The sequence below is a fragment of the Leuciscus leuciscus genome (assembly GCF_965113295.1).
Source record: "Leuciscus leuciscus genome assembly, chromosome: 19".
NCBI classification, from domain to species: Eukaryota; Metazoa; Chordata; class Actinopteri; order Cypriniformes; family Leuciscidae; genus Leuciscus; species Leuciscus leuciscus.
The window spans coordinates 30,966,326-30,982,242 of NC_138743.1; the positions used below are offsets into that span (position 1 = coordinate 30,966,326).

A 15,917-nucleotide genomic window follows, 5' to 3' on the forward strand; every position below is an offset into this window, starting at 1 on the left:
AATCCAGTTACTGTACATGTTGCTAGTTAGCAACGCTGCAATTATACGGTAAACTTGAGTCACAACCACTAAAAATTAGCTTTAATGAGTTTTTTTTAAAGGAAAGCTATGGAGTTTAGCTGCCTGCTATTGATATGATAACCGTGTAGAGGTGACTTTTTTAGCAACACGATTTAGTATCATGGCAAGTTCTTGATTATTTTGAATAATTGAAATGGGTTCTGTCTCTTTAAGGCCACCACCTCTTTGTCAAATGAAATGTTGGGATATGGTTTAAAATGATTCGTAATATTCTGTGGCCTTGTTCCACGTGAGGTCATGCACCATCTGCCCCGTCTCGTGTCTATATGCACTGCGGGAGTCGAGGAGGCCAGCAGATCTGCGATTCCCATATTCTAATTCTTTCTCCCTCCCGGCCATCTTCCCCCATTGCTCCCCCACCACGTTCCTCATAAACGCTAGCTCACCTTGTCCCCGTGTCCGCCGTTTTTGCTCTGTCTCTGTTGCAGCCGACTCGCAGCTCTCTGTCTCCAAAATGGCGGTTGTGAGCGAGGAGAGAGACCGTGAGTCGGTAGCAGCAGAGAGGCGGCCACTTTCAGTAACTGAGAGAGCAGGGACACGGCGCCATGGCGAGGACAGAGTGGGGAACAGGCGTACCAATCGACTATAGATTGACGGCTGCAATCTTATAAGCATTTAGGGAGGGTATCATAATAAAGTAGTCGTTGCAAAAAGAAAGGAGTAGTTTCGATTAAATAAGGATAGAGGTGAGAAACTGACTCATTCTAAATTAAGCGGGTTATTGGAGGAGAGTAGAATGGCTATCGGAGTTCTACTGATTGTGCCTAGAAAAACCGAACGTTGCCGAAGGTCTTATGACGTAACACTTTCCGAATGTAGTCTCAAAATATCGCGTGATTGGGACTTGACGTAGAATTTGTCACTGTCTTGTTGTTATACATAAATTATAACACTAATGCAATATGAAAATGTGTAATGTATATGCAATTTAGTCATTTTGCTTGGCAAATATTTATCTATAAATGTAAGGTATTCAAAATTAACCCCTATTTTCTCACTTTTAAAGAGATGTTAGGACTTATAATAAATCTTTATCCATATCCTGTAAAAAAAAAAAAAAAAATTCTAAACCGCATGCTACATTTTGAAGTTTTGTATAATTTTTGTTTTTATTGTTTTATATTTTGAGGGGAGATATTGTAACGCAAAGTTGTATATAAGTGGTCTATATATAAAAAATATTGTTTTTTTTCGATTTCTGATTTATGTATATATACATTTTAACATTTATGTATATACATTTATATTTATAAATTTATTTATTTTTTTTTGCATTAGGAAAAATGCCCTTCGGTGGACACTTTTGTGCTATTACATCCCATCGTATCATAACACAAAGCCTGGTCAAATAGCATTTATTCATTTATTTAGCTGCATTACAGTACATTAAAAAGATATTAATTCACAACTCAAAATGCAAAATGAAAACAATTGCATATTAAATTTTGTAGTGCCCACTGGTCTATGGAAGCAAACATACATATAAATCAAAGGCGGCCATTTGTACAGTACATATCTGTTAACATAAGCATGTTAATATTCATTAATTCAGCATATAGCATGTAAAATTCAAAACAAAATACAATTTTCACAATACACAAATGGTTAATTTTTTTTCAGCATATGTACAATTTAAATCATAGAGCCTTAGATAGGTTTTATTGTGCAGCCCTCAGATGAACTCATGCAGAAATGTGTCCTTCAGAGCCAGCTGGACATCTCTTGATCAAACTTCGGTGGATCTATGAATGGCTTGTCGATGGATTTGATCATCAGCTCACCGCAGTAGACACACTCACACGCTATGATGTCATCAATATCTGACTTGATCTGCTCTCTGCTTCCCTGGCCCTTGCCTAAGCTGACTGTATCCTCCTCTTTGGGCTTGTGCCTGGATTTGGTGGTCTGTGTAGTCGCTGCCAGCTTCTTCTGAAGCTCCTCCAATTTATTCTGCTTATAGGCAGAGAGGTGAGGAATGACTTCCTGGAAGAGGCAATCATAATGGAACATGTGTCCACACAGGAAGAGATAGAAAGGTCGGTTGAGCAAGGGGAAATCACAAGTGGCACATTTTTCCTGAGACTCCACCACTCCGTACTTGTTCCTCATCTCCTGGATGTCATCACGAATACGTTTGGCACTTTCGGTGGCCTCCTCCATTTCTTGTTTCAGCTCCTCTATGTGTTGGTTGTACTCTTCCAGGGAGTTGCAAATTGCCTCCTTGAAGTGGTCTATTGTAACAAAGTCTGGAAAGAAAGGCAAGATGTCCTCAATCTTAAGCAGGTTGCAGCTGGACAGACAGTTCATGGCTTTCTTGACATCTTTCTCCTCCTGAACCACATGACGAGCAATCTTCAGCCACAGCTTCTTCCTCAACTCCTCATCATCCTCTGGAAGGTCAGCACAAGACTTGGCCAAATCTACATCCACCTAAAGGGTTAAACATAGACATTATTATAAAAAATTTTTTTTTAATCTCAAACATTATCCCAATATAGATGGTTTTAATGGTCAATGGTAAATCTATTAACTAATTCAAAAACACATTAAAATGCAATTCATACATGCAATGACTTGATACCTGATGATGAGAAGAGAATGAACATGATGAGAATGTTTCATTTTTTAGTTAAAACTCATTTTGATTTTTGGGGGGGGGGGGGGGGGGGGGTAAAATAAAAAATTTGGGTGAAACAACATGATATCATAATGAAGGAAAAACATCTTAATTTAAAGAATACAATTCTTAAAAAGAATTGATATATTTTATAATTCCTAGAAGGAAAAAAAATGAACACAACTGCTTTACTGCTTATTAATATTTGAAAACAATATAATAGAGAGGGGGTTCCTGCAGACCCTCATGACTTTTAAAATTTCAGATAATTTGGCTAGATCAGGTTGTAAAGTGTTATGCGGTGCAACTCCCCAAAAACACAATATTTATGAATTAATAAATAAATAATGTTTTTTTTAATTGATATAATTTTTTTTTTTTTTTATAAAAAAAAAAATATATATATATATATATATATATATATATAATATACAAAGATCGCAAGAAAACAATGTACATCCGAGTGTAACAGGTTATTGTAAAAGAAAATTTAATAAGGGTATTTAGTTCTATGCAATTTACGTATTTTGTCCATTAGATCGAAAGATTGCATCTTAATATCAGGTGTAAACAGGGCCTTAAAAAGATTTTTCCTTTTCTTTATCGTGGACACACTTCTAAGTGATTGCCTCTTAAACAGAGATGAAAAAAGAACGTCAAAGCACACATACTTGTAGAGCTAGATCCACCGCTTCCTCATATAGCTCCATAATCTTGTAAACCAAGACGCAGGCCTGCAGGTACCCATGTTCGGCACAAAGGCGCAAGGCATATTTTAAGTCGTAGTGGATGTCGGTGACGTGGGTTCCAGCTTGTTCGAGATACCATAACAGGGCATCTGGCTTGTGTTTGGCATAAAGCGACAGTAAGTAATTGTGAATGGCCTCGTCTTTGACGTCCAGCTCGTACACACAGAACTCCATGTACCGGATGGTCTCAGTTATCTGCTGCATGCTGCCCATCTGGCTGTAGTTCACCAGGGCTGGGATCAGATTCTTCGGATCCAACCGGTTTCCCATCTGAATCCACGCATCGACCACCTTTTTGGGGATGTGCTGCATGAGGACCGGAGAGAACTTGTAGAAGAGCTTGTCATCGCAGTGTTTGGAGAGAACATCTAAAGCTGCACTGTAGTCATCATGCTGGCAGTAATGAGACACAACACGCTCATAATCTTGCATGATGACCGAGAAATACACCATGTTATCCACGTCGCCGTGGCTAGCGAGCAGGTCGTAGATGGTGCTGCGATTGTTGTAGAAGCAATCTTTATGTTTGGGGCTTTTAAGAAAGGTGCGGAACTCTTCGCGGGTCTCTAGAAAGAGGTGTTGTTTGCCGTCGTCGGCCTCCAGCTGACCGAGCCGGTTCAGATAGAGTTCAGTCAGCCAGGTCACCAGCAGAGTGATCTGAGTCTTCTCACTGGGCTTCAAGCTGATCAGCTTCTTAATCAAAAACTCTTTCAAGGCCTCCTCCTGCTTGGCCTCAATGAACTTCAGCGCAATCTCCTCAAAGTAATTCTGAGTGAGCGCATAGCATTTGGCGCTCTCCAGGTAGCGCTTGTTCTGGAAGCAGTGCTCCGCCTCCTTGGCAAGCACCATGTCTAGGCATTCTGGTCGGTCTTTGCAGTACTCTTTCGCCAGATCAAACTTATTCATGTTCATGTACATCTGCCAAACGTCCCGCGCCTCTCTCTGGATGTGATAGCGAAACACGGCTTTCTCTGTGTAGATCCACACAAGCCCCGTGACGGGATCTTTGATCATCTTTTTTAGGGTGCCGAACTTATCTGGAAATACATCTTCATGTACAACCTGTCCGTTCAGAGTGCAGATACCCCTGATACGGTCAGGAAGCAGCAGCAGGAAGTGAAACTGGGTGAGTACTATAGAGATGGGCTTGACAAAGTTTAAATCAATGTCTGGTGTGTATTCCCACACTTGAACATCACTGAGTAGAGAGTCGGGGCGCACGTAGTCCAGCTGTCCATACAAAACCCCGTTGCCCATCATCCATGCGAAGCTCTTGGGGCAACTGCGCAGCTTTGACGTGTAGAATGTAATCTCACTGTAGCCCATATTGACAGGAAACTCCTGGAAGCTAGGTAGGAGATCCTGGTTCTGAGCAAAGATGGAGCTGAACCCCTGCTGCTCCGATCCCTCCGCCAGCTTTCCTACAAACTGGAACAGCCGTTTTCGTGTGGTCGCAACGATGAAGTACTTGGATTCCAAGCCACGTTCCACTTCGAGGCAACAAACCGGAGCTGGCTTGCCATCCTCCTCCAGGGAATGAACCTGTCTGAAGTACTGGTCTGGGTTGGTGTTGAACAGACTGCCCTCTGAGGCCGAAATCTCCGCTTCAAAGATGATTCCTTGGCTGGTGCCGACCAGAATCGGCCCAGTGTTGGTCTCTGAGCCAATTAATTTGTTCCAACCTATGCTTTCAATCAGGTGGCCTCTCCATCGTGATAGACTTCGGACCTTCTGAGTGTTTCTGTTTAGGTATACACATTCGTTTGTGGTGAGGCTGATGACTAAATGTGACCCTGTAAGATAATTGAGAAAATGTCATTTTACAGGCTGCATTAAAAGGAAAGTATTTTAAGCAGATCAACAATGAATTACATGTTTTAAAAAGCCAGGCCTGAGCTTCTGATCCTGTTTCCACCTGATATTAAGATTAATTTCAGGTGATTCCATTATTCATTGAATCACCATGAATAATAAGATGCCATTGCAAATCATCAGTGCTAAAAACAAGTGTAAATGGGGTTCAAAATGTTCTGTGATCCGATCACTGAAACCACTTAAGGAGGTAGAAATGCATATGACATCACATTTGGATTGTTAAAACTAATCCATCTAATGAGCCTAAACCACCCCTGTGCCAAATTGTCTTTTTTTTTTTATTAAAAAAAATTAATGTATAATTCTATATTTACGTTTATAAATGTAGCATTTCTCTGGTTTATAAATGTAAACATTTTAAAAAGTAATATTTCTATTTAATATTATTCCTATTTTATATAAATAATATTTTTTGTATTATTTATTTTAAAATATGTAATATGTTTTTATTCACACAAAAAATTACTAACTAAAATAAATAAATAACTAATGAAATAAATAAATGAAAAATAAATCAAGCATTTAGACCAAAAAATGACCCGTTTAAAAAGTTGACAAGCCTATTCACCTGTCAATCAACCACTTAGCCAAACAGATGCTTTAAACTTTGTTAAACCATGTTAAAAGCATATATTATATAATATTGGACTTAACATGGAAAATGCATGTTATTACAGGTGTAAACAGGTGTAAACGGTGTGTCTCACCAGACCATTTGTGATCGGATCACCTGAGCTTATTACAAGTTGTAAACAGAGCATTTGTTTCTCTCAATGACACGCATTGGAAAGCTTTACATGATGTAAAAAAAATGTATATAAAAAACGCAATGAGCATTACATTTATGCGAGTTTATTCTTGTGCATGTGTTTCCAAATATTTATATAAAAAAAAATTTAAACATGTTGTCCTAACTGAATTCCTCAGTTCACATCTGTTAAGATACTTTGGGATGCTTGATGCTTCTTTTCTCATTCTAATTTCAAGGGAAATCAAATCACTTATGCGTCTAATAATGACATCTAATAGATGTCCCAAATGCATTTAAATCCTCCTACAACAAGGTGTGAACATCGACACGTGATTACCTGTAGGATCCAGGAAAAGTTTGTGCACTTTGCCATCATCCTTTCTTCCCAGTTCAATCTGATTTGGCTGATCAGGTTTTCCAAGATCAATTCTGAAAAGCAAAGTGTATGTCAACACATTACAACATTTTAAATGCTGCTTAAATAGGAATCAATCCTATTTATGTTAAGGCCATAAGTAATGCAAATCAGTAAATTACTAATTGATTAATTACACTAACACAAATAAAAGGCAGGTTAAGTGATTTTTATCCTATCCATCAGATTCGATATGCATTTCAAAGAGAATTGCCTTTAATGGTCCACATCCTCACTGCTGCTTAGTCCTTTCACCAGTATTCAGACATTACATTACACATTAATCACTCATTGCATGTACATAAACTAATCAATGCAAAACTTATCAACCGAAAAATGTCCCAATTAAAGAGTTGTTGATAACACAGTGTCTAGAAATGGCAGCTTTACCTCAGCAGGGTGTCCTTCCCCAGACTCATGCATAACTGGTTGTTGCACACTGAGAAGTGGTTGATTTTTTCGGGAGGTGAGAAGTCGATGCGCTGCTTGTTGAAGATGGGTTTCTCTTCTTCTAGCCTTACATTCACAAACCCTGTGAACGAAAAAGTTCATGTTAAAGCCACAACGTCCCCAAATGATAAAGTTTGCATGCTTCAATATCCTGAATTGTGTAGGTTTGAACCTGAATGAGTAATCCCGATGTTGGCTGCTGACACACGGCTGTGTTGTCGGATATTCTGAGAATCTTCATATTGATCCAGAATAGATGCCATTGCAAATGATCAAATATTCACAAAACTACAGTACTTACAATAAATACTGAACCTGTGTTTACATTGCAGGTAAAAATGTAAAGTATCTCTACCAACTGTTCCCAGCCATAACACGCTAGCATGTGAGCTAAACGTCCTGTTCAAAGGCTGTTTTTACTGCCAATGTCCCCGTTGTGTGCAAAATAAAATATAAAAGTGATCAGATAAAGATATAAAATAAAATAAAACTAACTTAGCTTCAAATTATATTTTATCTATCAATAATGACAGCACTGAAAGGCCGATCTATGTTGTGTGCATTGCTGTCTTGGTCAGCTGATGAATATCATGTGATTACAATGACAGAAACTTCCCTGCTGTTCTTTATCTGTCCACGTGGTGGCGCTGTTTTGTTAAGGATTGTCAGTGTTAGAAATGATTGTTTATTTTTGTGCTACTTTTTTATTTATTTATTTATTCTGATTTATTTGTTACTCTAGCATGGCAGTCCAACATCCAGACCCAAAAACAGTGGTCTAAAATTATAAATATCATTTATATATATAATATTTCTTTTTACAAATTTTGTTAAATAAAAATGAAAATGCAGACTGTCTCTATTTTAACATTCTATTTAAATGACCATGGATGCATTTAATATTTAAAGGGTCTTTTTTTTTTTTTTTTTTTTTTTTACTCTTTAGAAAAGGCTTGCAGTTTGTTTCATTGAGATTCATTTGGGATTCAAATCGTTAACGAATCATTAATGGCTTATCTGTGTTCAAACCAAAGATTTTTGTCCTTTCCATTGAGGCCCGTGACTGTGGTGGGCGTGGCTATGCAAAGTCAAGCTGATTCAAAAGGCAGAGAGAGGTCCCGTCACAGATCACAGAGAGAGTCAATTCAGCTTTTGAGTTGAGAAAGTAATGAGTCACTCATCAATCTCAACAAAGACGCCAATCAATACTGTGGAGTTTAAAAAGTTTTCCTGAAGACGTTTCTTCTTGGCTTTAATTGTTGGACATGCCACCTCAAATGGATTACTTTTACCACGAGTCAAGAGTTCCGTCGGTGTGCTTGGAGCAGGACGACGCGCTGGAGCCTGCGATCAGCTGTATGATGGTTGGGGATGGCGCGGTTGGGAAGACTAGTATGATTGTCAGCTACACCACCAATGGATACCCCACGGATTACAAACAGACGGCTTTTGACGTCTTCTCGGGTAAGTGTATGATCTTTGACCCCTTCTAGCTGATGGTGGTTAATTTACAGTAGGCTAATTAATGATCGTGAGGATGAAAACTTGACTTGTTCTTTTTTACTTCTGGTTATTCAGGACAAGTTCAGGTAGATGGGACCCCTGTGCGGATTCAGTTGATGGATACGGCTGGTCAGGTAATTGAACAGTTTAATCTAAATTGTTTAGTCTCTGGTGAATGTAAAAACAAAATTGGTTAACATTTTGAAAATGGAAAAGTCTGTAAAGTGTAAACTTTGTTTAAAAGTATGTACACTGTAAAACATATATGATCAATAAAGTTATGACACATTGCTTTAACTCATCAAAAGAAGTTAAGCAATTTTCAACTTTTTTTTACAAGTTATACAATATTCAACTATTTTAAGTCAGTTTAATGTAATTTTAAGTTGAAATGACTTAAACATCCAAGTTGATTGTACTTAATTTTAGGCAGCAAAGTGTAAACTTAGTTTAAAAGTCTTCAAGTGTAAACTCGGTTTAAATGTCTTTAAAGTGTAAACTTTGTTCAAACGTCTGTAAAGTGTAAATCTTTCAAAGTTTTACAAAATAAAGTGTCTTTAAAAAAACGTTAAAACAAAAGTCTTTTCATTTTGTCAAGTGTTCTTATCTATCTTTGTCTTTGACTTGCAGGAAGAATTTGATGAATTCAGATCTCTGTCTTACGCACACACGGATGTCTTCCTCCTCTGCTTCAGTGTGGTTAACCCCACATCATTCCAGAACATTACCAAGAAATGGATCCCTGAGATTCGTGCGTGTAACCCGTCCTCCCCCATCATTTTAGTTGGAACACAGTCAGACCTTCTGTTGGACGTTAACGTTCTCATAGACTTGGACAGATACAAGGTCAAACCCGTGTTCAGCTCACGGGCACGGAGCATCGCCGAGAAGATCAGGGCCGCCGAGTATGTGGAGTGTTCGGCCCTGACCCAGAAGAACCTAAAAGAGGCCTTCGACGCGGCGATATTCGCGGCTATTAAACACAAGGCCAGGAAGGTCAAGAAACGCAGACTGTCCGACAGACGAGCTAAAGCTTTTTCCAAATGCAGCTGGAAGAAGTTCTTCTGCTTCATCTGACCCTGTGGGTCAAAATGTGTGAACTGTTTATATATATACGAGATATTAATTTATTTTGAACAACGTGTTTACATAGGGTCATTTAGCTTTATTTTACGGGCGGAGTTGTTTGATCTGTGGAACTTCCCAGCAAACGTTCCGGTGAAATTTGAGAGCTGTTGGCATTGCTCAACACAACGTTTAAGTAACGTTTGAATCGTTCAACCTGTATAAGTAACACGTGCTGTAAGATTTCTAGACCTATTATGAAGAAAGATTAGAGAAAACTTCTCTTTAAATCATTTGTTGTTCACAAAGAGCACCCACCGTATGTAAATGAGGGAATTTGCATGAGCTGATTAGCTGCCTATTCAAAGCTTGAATGGCGCTCACGTGGATGTGTCTCTGATGGTCGCGGGGACAAGAGTTGGTATCTGTCTTATCTCTTTTGTCTCAGCCGCAACTTAGACAGACTCTTTCATATGCAACACCCCAAACTAAAGCCGATGTGTGAGTTGTCTCCAAATAAATCCAACATCACGCTTACAATGATTCAGCCTGTCCTCCTGATAAATCTTAGCTGGGGATTGTCTTGCAAATTTGCAAGATAAGATTATTAGGCTTGTGTGAAAATGGTTTCCTACATCTGGGGAAAATTTGGCAGGGTTGTTTCTGGTTTCCTAAGACGGGTTTAGCGTCCTCTCTAGTGCAAATGTATTGTGAGAACGCACACAGCGATGAAAGTATAGCAGCCCAGCCCATTTTTGCGGAGCCGTAGCTCGGTTATGTTTATTTTTTTTAATCTTTTACTGACAGCATGTACTTCTCACAGAGTAAACAGTGCTGTCTTTGTGTTAAATGTGCTTCTTGTGGAAGATATCTATTTTTTTAAATGCTGTTTGTTTTCAACAGTTCTGCTTTAACAGTTTTAACTGTTCTGTTTTGATGCCTCAGGCAAGAAGGATGTACCGCTTTCAACATTTTTTCTGTTTGTCTTCTCTACTGTTTTGCCATTTGATCAAATTCAAGCAGCACTTTTAAACAGCTTCTCCTTCAGTGTTTTTTTGCATCATCTAGAAATAAATTTAAAGGGCAAAATACATTTCCAATGCTGTTTTTTTTTTACAATGCAACTATCCAAGTCTGTTTTTATCCTGCTTTAAGTGTTATATGTGAAAGGTGTTTATTTACATAATCTTAAAATGTTTCTCTTAAATATCAAATAAATGAAAATAACATGCTGAAATTGAATATTGTTTCCTAGTGATTTTTCTGAGCTTAGTTAAGCAGTAATGGAAGCAATTACACTATCACTCAGTGACCTGGTTTCACAGACAGGGCTTTAATTAAGCCAGGATTAGGCATTAGTTCAATTAGGACATTAAGTAGCTTTTATAAACACGCACTAGAAAAAAAAAAAACATTACTGTTTTGCGTCTTGAGGCATTTTAAAATATGTCCGTGCATTGTAGTCAGGGACTAGCTTAAAGGGATAGTTCACCCCAAAATGAAAATTCTGTCATCATTTACTCACCCTCAAGTTGTTTCAAACATGTATGAATTTCTTTTTTCTGCTGAACACAAAAGAAGATATTTTGAAAAATGTCGGTCACCAAACAGTTGATGGACCCCATTTTTCAAAAAATGTTTGCATTTTTTTTTCTAAATATCTTCTTTTGTGTTAAGCAGAAAAAAGAAATTCATACAGGTTTGAAACAACTTGAGGGTGAGTAAATTATGACAGAATTTTCATTTTTGGGTGAACTATCCCTTTAAAGGAACACTCCACCGTTTTTTGAAATGGGGCTTATTCACCTTCTTTCCTACAGTTAGATAGGTGGGCAAATGCATTTTTGTCTCAGTGCATGCATTGTTTTAGTTTGACAGGGTTGGCGCTAGCTTAGCTTAGCATAATGAATGGAATCCTTTGTTGCCAGCTAGCATGTCCTGAGTAAAAGTGATATAAAAAAAAAAACCCCACCTAATTACTTCTTGTGGCCTGCATATTCACAACGAGTACAAATAGCGATGCAGATTAACACTAGGCGATTTCCTATGCAGATATTGACTTGGGACTATATTAGGGGGAAGCAAAGGCGAAGCACTGCTACTTGGGCGCAGAGATATCATGCCCAAGTAGCAGTGCTTCGCCTGTGCTTCCCCCTAATATAGTCCTTAATATATAAGTCAATATCTGCCTAGGAAATCGCCTAGTGTTAATCTGCATCGCTATTTGTACTTGTTGTGAATACGCAGGCCACAAGAAGTAATTAGGTAGGGTTTTTTATTTTTTTTATATCACTTTTATTCAGGACATGCTAGCTGGCAACAAAGGATTCCATTCATTATGCTAAGCTAAGCTCACGCCGACCCTGTCAAACTAAAACAATGCATGCACTGAGACAAAAATGCATTTGCCCACCTATCTAAATGTGGGAAAGAAGGTGAATAAGCCCTATTTAAAAAAACGGTGGAGTGTTCCTTTAAGCCTTGTCTGTGAGCCCGAGGGAAAAGGTTGTAGTTGGTACAGTAAGAGTTTTTAATGTTTTTGTCTTTTATGTTCAACAGTGCTAAAAATAGTAAAAATAGTTATATAGTGAAATATTAATACAAAATAACCATTTGTCTATTATATTTTAAAATGTAATTCATTCCTGTGACGTTAAAGCTGTCTTCAGTGTCACATGGCCTTTCAAAAATACTTCTGATTTGCTGCTCAAGAAACAGTTCTTATTATTATTCATGTTGAAACCAGTTATGCTGTTTAATATTTTTGTGGAAACCGTGATACATTTTTCCAGTGTTTTTTGATTAACAGAAAGTTCAAAAGAACAGCGTTTATTTGAAATTGAATTCTTTTGTAACTTTATGAATACATTTCCTGTCACTTTGGATCAATTTAACATATGCTTGCTGAATAAAACTATTACTTTCATCAGTTTCATTCTAATTACAATGAACTTGTGAATTGATTCTGATTTAAAAGATTTAAAGATTTAAATACATTTTCCTGTGGTTTTGAGAAGAAATACTGCTTTGCTTGGACATGCAATGTACTACTAAATAGACATAGCAAACAAATGTTAGAGATCTGAATACGCACCCCAAACAGCACGGGTGCTTGATGTAAATGGTTCTGCAAATATCTTCAGAGGGTGTAAATGAGACACACAGAGAAGTGTCAGGTACTGAAGGAATATGAATACATTGTGAACTCACAGTTCTCTGCTCCGAGGTCTCATGCTGTGACTTTGAGCCGAGCTCAGCTGAATGTGGGAGAAGATGTCACTCACGTACCCTTGAAGTGTAAATGGAAGACAAAGGGCTTGTTGCCGTCGTTTGTACTGTTCAAACTACTCAAAATGAAATTCAGATTATGATGGCTTGACTTTTTTTTCAAAATCACTACCTTTCTAAGGCCTAAGATTTAAGAAAAAAAAAAAAGGAAAAAAACAAACCTCCCTAAAATCCCTTTCTTTCTTTCTTTCTTTCTTTCTTCCTTCTATTTTTATAGCATTCAAACTTCAAAGCTTTTTTTAAATGTTTCAACTTTTGTTGATGTCATCAACGTTTAAAAAGCCTTGACAAACTTTCATTTTTTATGAACTTTTATCATAACTGTTTAAACTCAGATCTCTTCAAACACTAAACGGTCATGTTGAATTGCCCATAATGGCTATCACCAGTACCCGTTTAAGTGGCAAAAGCCACGTAACAAAATTGTCATGGGCAAATGTTTTTTGCAACAAAGATTGCGGTAATCCTAAAAACAATGAATCACTTCCACTTACTCATTTGACCCGAGGAGCATCCCATGAGTTGTACAATTTCTGACTAATTTCTAATGCTTCATTGAATTGAACCAATATGGATCATGAGGGAAAGATTAGGTGTTATCGCTCCTAACAATATGAAAGATCAAATTACGCATGACCTCATGCTTGCTAGACCACAGTCAGTATGAATGAATGAATGGAATCAAACAATACAGTACATCTTCTATGAGCAATTATAAATTATTTTATATTATTTCATTTTATTATAAATTAAAAACTGAAATGATATTCAATTTATAGTCTGTTTTGTAGGCGACTAAAATAAGGGACAGAACATTTAGAAGTTTTAATTAAAGGTATACTGCATATACTTAAGTAATACTCCAAAGTGCAGGGAACTACAGGAAAGCAAGAAATAACAAATTTCTATAATTAGCCTGACACGAAGTAATTCAACTAATCCACTTGTAAATTCAGCCATGGTCACACACACCCACATTTCCTTGAAGATGCATTTGTGCTTTTGAGCCTAGCATGATACCGCTTTCCACATGTTGAGCAACAGAGGCCAGGCCTGACAGGTTTAGGTTCCCATGAATGGAAAGGTGTTCATCTCACTTTGTGGTTAAAGGAACGGTTACTCACCCCTTTGTTAGGTTTCTTGCCCGCCCCCTTTCCCAGGACTCAGACTAAACTGACTAGTGCCTTTTCTGGCACACAGCCAGTTTCAGTGAGTTTCACTGCTGTCACATTTACCTACAGGCTTCCTGAGAGGAGACAGGTGCACAGTCACACACCGACCTGTTCCTGGTCAGCTAAATCACATGTTACTGTTATTGCCAGAGGCTGATTGGCTGTCAAGATGATGAATAGGACTTATTTGCAGATTGTATTCCTTTCAGTTGAATCTTGTGCTTTCAAAATGGTATTTACCAATTAACATTAGCACCAATTCACCCAGTACATTTTTGCATTTGATCAATCATTGTGTGCATAACTTGTGATTTTAGCTACATTTAAACAAATGCAATAAGTTGAACTTAATCAATTTTAGTTCAACTTAATGCATTTGTTTAAATATAGCTAAAATCAATTGTGTGCAACCACTTACCATACTTTTTTTTTTTTTTTTTTTTACCATATGATGCTATTGCTAGGGCATTTGAAGATTTTTCATAGGGTGTTCTGGCTACGTACCTACCAATATTATTTAATAATTATTTATATTCTCTAATAGTATTCATTCATATTTCTAATTAGATTTTATTTTTAAATTTTAAATTTTCAGTTTTAATTTTAAGATTAATTTTAGATTAAAGGCAAGTTTCGTTAGAGGTTGCTTATTAAAAACGGCGTATAGCTTGATGACGCAGTTAATGAGTGTGGAATCATGGGAGTTGTCATCATCACCTCCTCATCCAATGGAAAGCAATCCAACGGCAGAAATCATGTTCATGGATGAGCTAATGTATTAAAGTTTTATTAACGTTTCTTTGGCATGACACATTTTATGCTGCTTATACAGTATGCCGCAGTCGACCACTAGTGCTCTTTTCTTTTTGTTGTTTATTTTACGATAAAATGTACCTTTAACGTCCGCCTCCTACTTCCCTTAACTTGAACTTTGTCACAGTTACATTTGATTACTTAAATGTACATTATTTTATTTTATTCTAATGAAATAGCCGCAAGTGCTGAATTACAGCTCATACAGGTCATTTTATTTGACGAATTAAAATTGTGGGGTAACGCAGCGCTGTTTTACTTGGTCAAAACAATCATACTAAAACACGTTGTGTTAAATGTTGTGTTAAAACATGAATGAGTGTGTTGAAAGTTTATAACTTTATGTGGTGGCTGGTATGGCACTTGTTGCACATTGCAGTAAGCTAGATCGATATTAGAATATCATTATTAATAAAAACTGGATGACTTGTGTTGCTAAATGGCATGCAGTTCATTTTAAAATATATTGTCTGGTGGACAAAATGCTGTATTTTATTGAATTGAATTGAATTGAATTTAGTTTAGTTTAGTTTAGTTTAGTTTAGTTTAGTTTAGTTTAGTTTAGTTTAGTTTAGTTTAAGCTTTATTGGTGCCTACCCCCAAGTCTCTAATATTGTGGCCCGGCTCCATGGGATTTATTTGACCAATTTATCATCTGCCAATGAAAAAAATTTTAGTACGATAACTTAAAAAAAGTAAAAGCATACTTGCTCTCAATGATAAACATGATTTGAGTTATCATTAATGTCCATAGCGCAAATTTAGTGGTAAAAGTTAATAGCCAAATGGAATACTTTTTGTTCTAACCGCTAAAACTAAGTATGAACAATAGTAATAGTGATGTTTGTCTTATCAAGCCCCGCTAGTAAATACTTTTTTTTTTTTTTTTTATGTTTTAAAATTAGATTTACACATTGACACTAATATGTCTTCATGAAATTAAATTAATTTAAGTGATGTTTTATCTCAAACTTAGACCTTAATTAAATGAATCTTTGTAATTACAGCAAATATAGTTGTGGAGAAGATCCCCTGAGCAAGAGGAAAGTGTTAATCAGGAAAATAAAAGTTGTGATAACGGACAGCTCGAGGGCTTCTACTTGGCTCACAGCTGTTGTCTACAGAACTGCCTGTAGGT

The 15,917-nt window shown here is 37.1% G+C and overlaps 3 protein-coding genes across 7 annotated transcripts in view; 1 reads left to right on the forward strand and 2 right to left on the reverse strand.

The window, feature by feature from the left end:
* ino80 (INO80 complex ATPase subunit) overlaps positions 1–622 on the reverse strand; it is a 38,700-nt gene extending 38,078 nt beyond the window's left edge. For 3 of the 5 annotated variants that reach the window (XM_082147471.1, XM_082147470.1, XM_082147469.1), the window contains exon 1: positions 468–621. The gene's annotated coding sequence lies outside the window, so the exon portion shown is untranslated. Of the gene's footprint in view, positions 1–467 lie in introns of all 5 variants that reach the window. The other 2 variants (XM_082147468.1, XM_082147467.1) reach the window with 1 other exon arrangement.
* Positions 623–1,420: 798 nt separating this feature from the next.
* vps18 (VPS18 core subunit of CORVET and HOPS complexes) lies at positions 1,421–7,538 on the reverse strand. Its single transcript, XM_082147483.1, has 5 exons — positions 7,111–7,538; positions 6,879–7,020; positions 6,411–6,502; positions 3,370–5,240; positions 1,421–2,511 (listed from the first exon to the last, which is right to left on the reverse strand). Exons 1-5 carry the CDS (start codon positions 7,199–7,201, stop codon positions 1,783–1,785), a joined length of 2,925 nt encoding a protein of 974 aa, XP_082003609.1. The 5' UTR covers positions 7,202–7,538; the 3' UTR covers positions 1,421–1,782.
* Positions 7,539–8,054: 516 nt separating this feature from the next.
* On the forward strand, positions 8,055–10,748 carry rhov (ras homolog family member V). The gene is made up of 3 exons (XM_082147422.1): positions 8,055–8,402; positions 8,517–8,575; positions 9,072–10,748. The coding sequence occupies exons 1-3, from the start codon at positions 8,204–8,206 to the stop codon at positions 9,516–9,518; spliced, it is 705 nt and encodes a 234-aa protein (XP_082003548.1). The 5' UTR covers positions 8,055–8,203; the 3' UTR covers positions 9,519–10,748.
* Positions 10,749–15,917: the final 5,169 nt, after the last annotated feature.